Source organism: Plasmodium inui (genome assembly GCF_000524495.1).
Source record: "Plasmodium inui San Antonio 1 unplaced genomic scaffold supercont1.2, whole genome shotgun sequence".
NCBI lineage: Eukaryota > Apicomplexa > Aconoidasida > Haemosporida > Plasmodiidae > Plasmodium > Plasmodium inui.
Genome location: NW_008481836.1, coordinates 1,183,732 through 1,195,852, shown reverse-complemented (window position 1 = coordinate 1,195,852; position 12,121 = coordinate 1,183,732). Strand labels below are relative to the sequence as shown.

The 12,121-nt window shown below is 37.5% G+C and overlaps 2 protein-coding genes and 1 non-coding gene across 3 annotated transcripts; 1 reads left to right on the top strand and 2 right to left on the bottom strand.

The window, feature by feature from the left end:
* Positions 1-3,489: 3,489 nt before the first annotated feature.
* Positions 3,490-3,561, bottom strand: C922_00718. The gene has a single exon. It is a non-coding gene; the product is annotated as a tRNA-Pro (tRNA).
* A 1,082-nt stretch (positions 3,562-4,643) lies between these two features.
* C922_00717 (hypothetical protein) lies at positions 4,644-7,964 on the bottom strand (the record flags this gene model as incomplete). The annotated part of the gene is made up of 1 exon (XM_008816330.1): positions 4,644-7,964. The coding sequence occupies one exon, from the start codon at positions 7,962-7,964 to the stop codon at positions 4,644-4,646; it is 3,321 nt and encodes a 1,106-aa protein (XP_008814552.1).
* Positions 7,965-10,469: 2,505 nt separating this feature from the next.
* C922_00716 (hypothetical protein) lies at positions 10,470-11,027 on the top strand (the record flags this gene model as incomplete). Its single annotated transcript, XM_008816329.1, has 1 exon — positions 10,470-11,027. The coding sequence occupies one exon, from the start codon at positions 10,470-10,472 to the stop codon at positions 11,025-11,027; it is 558 nt and encodes a 185-aa protein (XP_008814551.1).
* Positions 11,028-12,121: the final 1,094 nt, after the last annotated feature.

The window sequence follows — 12,121 nt, the reverse complement described above, 5'->3', positions numbered from 1 at the left end:
CTGTCGGAAGGATTGGAACACAGCTCGTCGGACGGCTTTTCTGTTGAACTGCTGGGTGTACAATCTGGTGGTCAAACTGGTAGGGCGGAACTGGCCGCCACGTGAGGGCTTATAAATTCTTTTAAATTATAGGTGGTCCCCCCAGGATCGCTCGCCGCACGTGAGCCTACACACACCTGCAAAGGTACATGTACCTGCCAACATACATACATGTGCACGTACATGCATACACACACTTGTGAAAATGCGAGGAGCTACACGCGGCTGGTGTTAACACAGGTCGGTTCATTTGTAGTGCTATCCTTTTTCCCACAAACAGTTGTTCACAGGTACGTGCACACGAGAATCCCCCTATTCTCCGTCTCACGCCAGAAGGTGAACTTTTACCGATTTAAATGAAAACGCAGGGTCGCGAATCGAAGGGCCAGACTTCTTCAATTCTTTCATGCCGATTTTGACTGTCAAGATGCTGGCCATCCGCGAAGCTCGTTGACAATTACGCAAACGTGTGTTCTCGCGCATGTACGTGCACATATATGTATATATATCTATTTATATATCTGTACATTTATATAGATGTGCTTATTTATATTTGTGCACACCAACCTGCTCCATGCATGTCAGCATATGCGAATGCGCACGTGCGGGCTGCTGCTCGTGCGTGCATAAAATTTTCCCTTCATCTGTGCATCAAAAAGGAAGTGTTCTGTAGGGGAGGCGCAATAACTACGCTGGTACGCACGGATAACAAGCATAAATATATATATGAATATATATGTGCATATGTATATATACGATAAAGATGTCCGTAGGTACGCACTTATGTGCTTGCGCTTGACTTGTAGACTGCTAAATAACGTTTTCAAAGGGGTGGGCGATTCGATTCACGTGGATAAATTGAAAGGGCACATGTTACTCAACTATTATATGAATAGTTACTCAATTATTACATCCATAGTTATAGAATTACAAAAAAAAAATGCTGAAGGGTTAATCCCTCTCTCTTATTTTTCAAATTAAAAAATTTAAGAAAAAAAAGAAATCCCACTGAGGTATACGTAACCCACGCATGCACGTACGAATAGGAGGTACGTCATTATTGCTTGCATAATATATTTCCATGTGAGAAACTCTTCACTTGAAAATTGCGAAGGGTGACGGAAAAAATCTCATTGTAAAGGGAAAGAAATGAATGGCGTGAAGTTGAAAGAAGGGCGAAAGCGTTCGTACGCACGAACTAGTATATGTATGTATAAAGATATATATATATGATATGTACATGCGTGTTTACACGTATGATTCCTAAGAGGCTTTTTTCCTCTCGCAAAAAAAGAAAATGGATTAAAGAGGAAGTAAACGTCATGCGACATTAGCAGAATGGGGAAAGTGAACCATATATAAGCACAGTTCTTTTCCTTTCCTTCTTTTTTCTTTTTCTTTTTTTCTTTCCTACTCTTTATTTTTTACTCTTTTCGTTTAACATATGAACATTTTAAATGGTGGCGGACGAGAGAAGGGCTAATCGTTTTACAATTTGCCCCCCTCTCCTTGCACCTCCTGATGCGTATACAAATCTGTAACGGGGCGCGTCAGCCATATGTGAAAAATAAATATAGTGTATGCATATATGGAAGGATCCAACTGATTTCTTATTTTGCCATTTCTTTTTTTTTTTCCTTTTCCAGTCGCTGTTTTTAATTTGCGCTTATGAGGAGAAGGATTTGTCAGCAGGGACTATATTTTCCTTTCCTTTCTCTACATGTTCATTTTTCATTTTATGCGTATTTTCTGGTTTTTCCTTAATGGCAGCTTCTCCATTGTTTCATTTTATTTGTTTATTTTCCGCTCATGCTTTGCATCGATTTTATGTAAATAAAACTTTTTTCCATTACAATTGCGAGTTGTATGTTTGCATAACTTCATATGGGTTGTAAAAAAAAAAAAAATGAACAGACAGAAAATTTCACGCTTTTCCAGGAGCACATAAGTGATTGTTTGAAAAAAGGCACATTTCACAAATTAAATAATCGAATGAAGAAGTGTGGCAATCTGCGTAGTCCGGCCGTGCACAACATATCCAAACGAATGGAAACAGAAAAAAAGAGGCGAACTGAAGGAACATCATTAAATCGTCGTTTACACAAAATGTGGAGATTTTTTTCCACATTTCCCACCTTAATCGAAATGCACATTGAACAATTTGTGTAGTATTGCGCTTTCTTATAATTTTATTTTATACGGCTTCTATATGGGGAAAAGTTCAAAGACGTTATTTCTTCCCTCCTCCCCACTGGATGTTTACTAAACATGATGAGAGTTCTACATATGTATAACACCCCTGGACGTGGCGATAAAAGAAATATGCACACACTAGAGTAAATTATTACCTTTACAATTTAACCAAGTGGAACTACGCTCCTTAGGATACATTATGGGAGACGCCATTTTCCTTTTTGATATGAAAGGTTCACCATATTTATGTCATTTATCCCTTTGGACGGATACCTTAGTGCCTTCCCCAAACGATGGGCGCTCACCACACGGAGGCACAATTTTAACTATGTTTATGTAAATGATAAAGAGACGGGGGGGAAAAAAAAAGAAGTTCTCAAAATTGACATGTAACAGTTACTACGTTTTTGTGGTATCCCCCTCCGTCGCTTTGGTCATCGCTACGTCGAGTTCTTAGCCAGGTTTTGAAAAAAGGTGGGGACATATTTTGTCAAGTGAAGGAATGCTCCTAATGGAATGGCATTTCTACGGCCAACTTCTACAACGTCAAATAAGGTCCATCCCATTTTCGAGGGAATAAAAACAAAATAGGCCTCTATGTGGATATGAAATATGTATAACTCTTTTTTTTTTTTTTTTTCCTTTCTTCCGTGCAATTTTACTTCTCCTTTCCGCTTGGTACCGATTATGCATTATAAATCGTTTGCTAAACACTGTGTATGTGCTCCCTAACCTTTGGGGAGGAGTTATATGTTGCCCCCCAATTTTTGGCGAAGATTTTTTCACAAATGGGTTACATATGCATTCTTCAAATTTTTAAACATAAGTCTTAGTTAACTCTGCACGTGAACATGATGAACATTTCCCTCGTTACACCCGAAAAAAATTATATGTACAAAGTTTAGGTTACGCAGTGTTTGTCCCCATTTTTTGGCGCGTCGCAGAGCCTTTTTAATTTTGTAATTTCAACTAAACCGTTAAAGGGGAACTACGATGCAGTTATCAGCTATTTAGAAGTTATGTCATTAAAAAGAATAACTTTAATTTAATTCCAAGGAGAAATAAACAAATAATATGTGTGCTAGAATGAAAAGAAACGAAATTTTTGCTCAATTCTATGAAATTATCTAATAAATAAATTTTAGGGTTCACTAAACACAGCTTTATATATTTTACGTTTTATTTTCATGTGCTGTAAAAGAATTGAGGCAGATAAAGTGTTCTAATTTTTTATAGCAAAATTTGTTTTTTCTCTATTGGCTACTCCGGGAATCGAACCCGGGACCTCTTGCACCCGAAGCAAGAATCATACCACTAGATCAAGTAGCCTAATGCATTAAAAAATTCTTTAATTTGCTACGTATGGAAAAATAGCATAAGAATAAGGTTCCCAAACGAGAAAGGGTTCATAACCCAAAGTTAGAGTATTCCTTCTTCGCTTATGAATTATGCACCTCGGGAGGGGTAAAATAACGTAATCTACATGTGAGTGTACATTTATATGACAAAATAATGACCGATTCGATCGAATGGCACCACTATATTTTCTCAAATAGCAACATATAGCCGTATTTCGTGCGTATTTCCCCTGTACATAAAATTTTTAAAATTGTTCCTCTACTCACTATCATCTACCTAACTTCTCACCACCTGGATAGCGCACACTTATGGCGAAATCAATTTTTTCTTATCTATGTTCTGCACGTGAGGGAGAACCTATTTTTTACTTATTAGTGAATTAACTAGTGTGACAAACAAGGAAAATTTTCGGGCGGTGAATAGTTTTTTCGTTTTCAGTGAACACGCAAAATGGAACCGTTTCAGTGAATAGACGAAATGGAACCGTTTCGGTGAGCACGCGAAATGCAAGCTCTTCAGTGCAGTCCATATATGTGTAAAGCCGGATGGGGGTGCATAAATGGGGAAACACATCTGTGTGCATCTACGTATCAGAAAAATGGATACACCTTGGACGCGGAAATGCGCAAAAGAAAAAAAAAAAAAAGCAGCCTAACAACGAAGGGGAGAAATGGCAAAATTAACAAAGTGGAGTAAAGATGCTCCACCCTGACAAATTTATTTTGAGGCCATTATTTCCCCCTTTTTTTAAAAGCAATAATAAGTGGGCGATGAATTCTCGATGTGGCGAAACTTGAACTGTCGGGTGAGACGCACATCGGGGGCATTCTGCACAAATATATTTAAGCGTATGTATGCATAGGACGCAGTAGTGAGGGCTAAAAAAATGGCCAATCCGGTCTGTAACTACGGCAGGAAGGATTATGCTACTAAAAAAAAAGTACAAAGTGGTTACAAGTTGGTCAGAAGGTTACTCACAAAGTGACCGAAAAATGGCCACAGAAATGGTGTGAAAGATAAACATTGGTGATGGGGGAATGGCACCCTGCCCCTCACACGCGTAGGGACAACTCGCTTCGGGTGCGACACACTGCCACTATCGCTAGCGAGTACTTGTCTGGCTTAAAAAAGGCAAGCTTCGTATTAATCCCAGTGCCCCTTATCTGACAAGTGTTAGAAGCTTTAGAACAGTCCGTAAAATTATTCCTCGTCTTTGAGAAGTTCGTGTGAAATTCGAGGGAGAAACCAAATACCAAGGAGGTATTTTTTGGACAAGCAAAACTAAGCGACGTATCATCTTCATGCTGATCTGAATTTACATAACCCATATTTTTTACCTTACTAAACGTTTGAATATTTTCTAATCCATTGGTAGATTTATCCACACAAGCAATATATATCATGCTTTGTTTAATTTTGCTGTTTTGTAACACCGCGGAGCAGCTCGTTTGGCCCGTTCGACATGGATATATGTCCACTTTGTTCGCAGAGGATGAGCCTTTACCTTTCATTAGAGCAAATCCAAAGAGGATAACTAAATTTCCAGGACACGATGCAGTTATTTTGGGGGACTCCCCTTGTTGGACAACTTGTGTTATAAAGTCCAATGGTTTTTCAGAGCATAATCCCCATATTCTTATATCTGAATATTTTTTACCAAAGCTATTACCACTACAGGATTCTTTCATCTGTTCGCAGCTAGCTAAACCATTAGTACTGCTTAGGTCTTTATTCTTATAAAAATCTAAATTTAGGGAAAAGCCCATGAGGAGGCTACTTCCCAATGGGCATGTTAATAATCCTGGAGGAGGACCCGCATACAATTTTTGGGTGCATTTTTCAAGATATTCATCTATGGATAATACCACATGGCTATATTTTTCATGGTCAAATATTTGAACCCCATAAGTGAGGCCATAAAAAGTTAAGGCGTCCTTATACGCTTGTATCATGTTAGGATCGTCCATGAAGAAGCTGAAGGGTAACAACTTGGTTCTTATAGGCATGGAATTCTTATTAATAGAATCAACCCATTTTTGAAAGAAGGTTGAATTTTCTATATTTAGTCCTGGGTTCCCTCCAAGGATCGATACATCCTTCGAGGTTCTAAATTTTCTCACCAGTTTTGGTGTCTTCTTGCTGTAACCTGCAGATAACCCCATTTTGTGAAAGTACAAATTAAAAAACGTTTTTATGCTTATATTGTTATCTTTCAATTTGTTGTATTCGTCCTTTTCCATATTCATTTTTATGATTATTTTCCCCCCCAAGTATATTTCATGGGCTACATGCGTACCATGAAGCTTGAAAAACATCATCCACTTGTTCACATTTTCTTCACATTGGGGAGTATGTATCTTGTTAATGTAGTACTCGTATGAACATTGGCTATCTTCTTTCAGCCCGTCAAACCTTGGGGGTAGGTTCTTCAAGGCGTTTCTAAAATTGTCTGTAAACCTCCAACTCGTCGTAGTTGGTATTCCAGTATAATAACGTAGGCAATAAATTTTCATCATAAATATGACATTATTTTGCACCTTTAATTTTTTTATCGCATTTTTATACTCTGCCGATGCGGAAAAGGAGTAGGGGAAAATGGACGGGGTGCTGACCTTAACATCGGATAGTAATTCCATTTTGTATTGCTCTAAATTTTGTATTTCTTCTACATTTTTCGATTGGCTACAAGAATGCTCAGGGATCACCCACGGGGTCAGTTTTGGCTTGTGCTCCTCTATGGTGTAGTCCCCCATGAGTGTGGACTCCCTGTATGAGGGACCTCCTCCAGGGATACCGCTACCATAAGGAGAGGTAGTACCATTAGCGTCTCTACTGTTATGCTTATTCACGTGCATCTCTTCTATATTTATTTGGAGCACGGGTCCCCTGAACCCCGGGTCGACGTTTATCGTGGGATCTCCTTCTGGGTTCCCCATAATGATGTCGTAACCTAACCCCAGGTACTTTAACGACAAATCGATGTCTGGGTTGTATCCCTTATTATATTCCGCGTGCTTCTCTCCATCACTAGGATTATGCGTTGGGACATTATTTCTATTTTCTTTAATTTGTCTGCCTCCACCAAGTGGTTGCGTATTGGTTATGCTTCCCGTTTCACGCATTAGAGCGTCTCTTAAGTCGAAATCTTTCTGCTGTTCATCCCTCCTCTCTGAATTTATCCGTTTCAAATCTTCCATTTCGTTTTTGATGAAAAAATTATCCCTCCCAAGGCTGTACGGAGTTCTGAAGATTCCTATTAGGTTATCTTCCCCCAGTGTGGAATCTACAAAATTGTTACTTCCTTTCTCAGTATGGTTTCTTTCTCCTTCCTTGTTCGTATATGTTGCAAAATTTGCACCTGAATTGTTCTGCAGAGATTTCTGCGATTCCTGCAATTCCTGCCTTTCTAGAATTTTCATGATCTCCTTCTCGTTGTCCATCTCTTCATTTTGTTCGGTAACTTCGTTGCTGATATTTATTGGGAATTTTATCTGGAGGAATTTCTCCTTTTCGAAGTAATTTCCTCCAGAGTAGCCAATGCTATCGTTATACGAAGGGAGCATCACCATGTTATCTCCTCCATTTTTAGGCCGTTTATTTGAGGAAGGTTCATTTCGCTTGGAGCTGCCATGAATTTTGATTTGCTTTTCTTCCCGCTGTGCACTTTTCTTCAGGTTGGAGGGAGAAACGATGTCTGTCTCGAAATGGCTAAGGTTTTCATGATCACTCGGTTCCGTGTAAACATTTTTTTTTTTCTCTTTGGGGTAACCTTCTGGTAAACCATGTGACAGGTGCTGCTTATTAGGTTTCCTGGTGAGATCCACCAGGTTGGAGTTATAATTATGCTTATTTATAGTGGCAGCTTGGCCCACTTTTTCTTTCTCACTGGGAATTTTTTTATCGCTTCGTCCTTCCCTTTGCAAGTTACAGAATTTGTAATCTTTTTCATTTTTCTTCCTGTCTTGTGCCGCTGCGTCGTGCGCTTTTATAAGCATAAAACTGGAACACGTGTCTCCACTGCATTTCGCCGGTTCGTTTTTTTCGTCCCATTTTGTTGATTGCTCCTGATTTACAACATTTTCACCATGTGGACCATTTTGCCTCAGTGCGTGCCTGTTGAAGCAACCATATAAAGGATTGCCTACAAAGATGCCGTTGTCATTTTGCAATCTTTTACTTTTTCCCACCGAGTTCACGTCTGCAATGTATGACTTTTCTTCATTTAAAAAATCGGAGGAGTTAAATTTTTCTAAATTGTAATCGTCATAATTATCGTGGGTAAGCAAATATCTGCTTATTTCGCACTTTACATTGTGCGTTGAAAAGTACACGAGGAGTAAATGAGCTAAAACACGTTCTACAGCTGTTCTCATTAATTACGCTTGTGCATGTGTACGTATAAATGCTTGCGTTGCGCTAGATACTTGTTGCTTAAACGTCCATGCTTTTTTCCCCTATCTTTTTAGGCACATGTTTTATGGAAGAATGGCTCCAATTTTCAATGATACGGTTAAACAGTCAAAGACGCAAAAAATTTCGTGACATTTAAAGAAAATATACGTGCCGTTTTGGTCGCACGAAAAGGTGCTTTTCACTAAGGATAAAAAAAAAAAAAACCTAAATCGAACTTTTTACCTCCGAAGAAAGGACACATGAAAGTTAAAGAGAAGAGCACACTTTAGACTTTTGACTCATCTCAAAACTGAGGAGGTATACGTGTCCATTGCCCTGTGCACCAGCTAAGACGAACGTCTGCTTACATTTGTCTTATGTGAATTTAGCATGACATCTTCATTTAGTAAGAGAAAAAGGCGCACTTATTTTTGCTATCCATGTCGTGTGCTCACAAAAATTGTCGTTTTATGTATCTACATATTTCGCTTTTTTTTTTTTTTTTTTTAAACTCGGCGGACTTTCAGTTTTACAAAGAAAACAAGGGAAAATAAAATCTTACCACAATTTTTTTTTCATAAAAATATTTGTTTAAAAATTTGCACATTATGTGTGAACATTTATCTTCATTTAACATTTTTTTTTTGTTTTTATGGAACACTATAATGAGGTTTTAACTTGCGGAAAATATTCCTATGTCTAAGCAGGTGCGGAAAAATACGCAGGACTTAGCTTAAGAAGTGATAACATTTTGCTTCTTAAAATAGAAAAATATTTCTTTCCATTTTTTTTCTTCATTGTATACTACATTTAAACGAATTCACGGGAAACGTTTCGCTCATCCAGGTTAACCACTTTGAGCGCCAGATGGACTGCACTGATTTGGAAAAATGCTCCTTTAGTAGTAAAAAAGTGAATGGACGCGGGTTTCCTACTACGTTCGTTGGGCGCATGTACATTAACGTGTGCAAAGTTGAAGAGACGGCAAAATGGGACAAATTGCATTGGTGAACAGGTGTGATATACAAAGTAATGAGCTTTCACCTTTTTACATGCCAAGCTTTATGCACATTAAGAGGACCACCAACATGGGACGCAAAAAGCTTTCTCGAAAAACTTACGTCATTCTGAGGGCAAAACATCACCTTTTTTTAATTGTAGGGCAAAAAGAACGTTTCCATAAAAATGATGAGAAAATTTTTGCTATTTCGTATTGGACCCTTTTTACTTCCCTCTTCTTACCAAATGATGATCACATGCGAAAAATTACACTACATAAAGCCATTTTTAAAATTTTAACGAATTCGAAAGAGTCAGTTGGTGAAGCTATCTGGCGAAAGCATAACTCAGTTTTCTTTTTAAAACGCACATGGTGAGTGAAGGAATAGCACTGAGTGTGGGAAAAAAAAAAAAAAAAAAAGTCACATGAGCTCACGTAAGAGTTTATGTATACATATACACATGCCAAAAGGTTCTGCGAAAAAAAAAATTGTTCACACCGTTGCAAGCAGTATTAAGCCTTGTCTGGATCCCCAATTTTGGCTACAGGTCTTGATCACGAATATGTGACAAAAATCTGATTTAATTTATCTTAATCACATGAATGCTGAGCACCTCAATAAAAACAGCCAATATGTGCATAACTTGGTTAACAAATTATTGCAACATTGGCTATTTTTTTTTTTCTTTTCTTACGCATGAGAAAACGTTTTTTTATGCTACATGCCAAAAAAAAAATGCGGACTTCTTAAAAAAAAAAAAAAATATGAACAATGTGTGCTTACTTGATTAAAAGGTTCTACGATACGCTAATTTTTTTTTCTTAATTTGGCTTGCTTCTATTTTATTGAATGTTTGAACCAAATGTAACACAACTGAATACAACAACCAAGTGGAGAGTATAAAAATCTGGACAGGACTCTCAATTTTACCTGAACACTTTTTTAAAAAAAAAAAAATAAATAAAAAAAAAACTCCAGATAGCTATTTAATGTGTAAAAAAAAATGATCTTTAAGAAACATTTTGTTAAGTGTTTGATCACTGAAGTTGTGCATGTACATATAGCTTTAATCTTTACTTTAAATTTTAATCTGTTTTTTTTTTTTTTTTTTAATTTGCAAATATATTTTTACACCATTTATTTTAAACACACATGAGAAAGTAAAAAAAGAAAATAAAAAAAGGACACACAATAAATAATATAAAATTATAACATGCTTCCTTTTATTTTGTCAAAAATGATTTTGTTAAATGATTCAATTTCAATTCGTGTAACATTTAAACAAACACCTTTTCACTTAACTGTCTTTTTATGCTTCCTTCTTCCAACTTGTATTAACCCTTTGATTGTGTGAATAACTCTCATAACACATCCTTTTAAACACGTACTTTTACGCTCGCGCATCCCATAGTTCAAGAACATATATACACACATATATACACGCATATATATATTCATTTACTTAACAAACCAAAAAAAGGCAAAATGAACAAAGTGAACCGAGTCTCGATTATTTGTGCTTTCTTAGCACTTTTTTGCTTCGTAAATGTGTTGTCGTTGAGAGGAAAGAGCGGATCGACTGCCTCGTCTTCTCTTGAAGGAGGAAGCGAATTTTCCGAGCGTATAGGGAATAGCTTATCGTCATTCCTTTCCGAATCGACATCTTTGGAAGTAATTGGAAATGAACTGGCGGACAACATCGCCAATGAAATTCTTAACTCCCTGCAAAAGGATTCAGCATCCTTTTTACAAAGTGGGTTTGACGTAAAAAGCCAGTTAAAAACTACTGCCAAGAAGGTCTTATTGGAAGCGTTAAAAGCAGGATTAGGGCCAACGGAAGAAATTATTGCCTCCTCGATTAAGCCACCACGTATGAGCGAAGAAAAATACTCTTTCTTGGGCCCGGTCCTCAAGAGTCTCTTTAACAAAATTGAGGACGCTTTACATAAACCAGTACCTGATGACATTTGGGATTACAAATCCGAGTATTTCAACGAAGAGGAAAAATCTGAAGATGATATCTCTGAGGATTTCTTAGATTAAGCATAACATGGACACATTTTTTTGAGAAGAATTTATATGCATAAACAAATGGTAAGTAGCCAAAAAGGCCGTAGGCAAAGAGAGATGGATAAACACCCCCGCAAGCACCCCCTCTTGTGGAATCCGACGATTCGAAGGGGCCATAACCACATTGTTGCTAAATAAGAAGTAAACAAAATGGGACCTACATTGTAATATGCCCAATGAGCATTGATTTATTATAATATTTTATCTTTGTTTTTTTTTCTTCCTCAACTTGGGCATATTTTTTTTTTCGCGTTTCAGCCTACTCCCTTTAGCTTAAGGCTTATGGTTTATGGCTTATCGCTTATGGCTTATTCGTTTTTTCGCCCGTTCTTTTTTTTGGGAGTTTTTTGATTTTCTTAATTTTAACGCACACTGACACAAACATAAGAACATTGATAGTCCACATTTTATGATTCCCCGTGTGCGATGAATGTTCACTCATCATATGTCTGTACGTAGACACGTTCACATAGGAATAGGTTCCTATGGGTATGCGCGCGTATATATATTTTTGCTAATATGCTCTTTTCCCGCGCAAATAGATAAACATTAAGTGAAATTAGTAACATTTTAAAACACGACAACATTGCTGAGGCAAATTCTTGGTTTACCGGAGCGAGCAGGCGAATTCTGCGTAGACGCTGATCAGACTCGGCATAAATTGTGATCAGACTCAGAATAAGCGGTCATAAAATTCTGCTTAACCTCTGATTATGTGTCGCGTGCCGCCTCAATTAGGATGGCAAACTGGGCAGAAGGGGCCGTAGGCAACTGTTCCATTGGGGCGTTTCGGTGTATCAGCCAAAAGGGTACAATATATATGTATATGTAACACATGCGTGAATAAGCACCTATTCTGGTTGCATACCTTTTGTGTGTTATCTGCACTACGTGGTGTTATGGCATGTGGAACGCTTCGCAGGGTAATTGTGCAACAGGGTGAAGAAGCACAAGCATGCGCATATGTATGTATATATATACACATATATACAGATATATACATATGTGTAAATATGTATACATATGTACAGCTAAAAACCATCTTCATTTTGAGCAAAAAAAAAAAA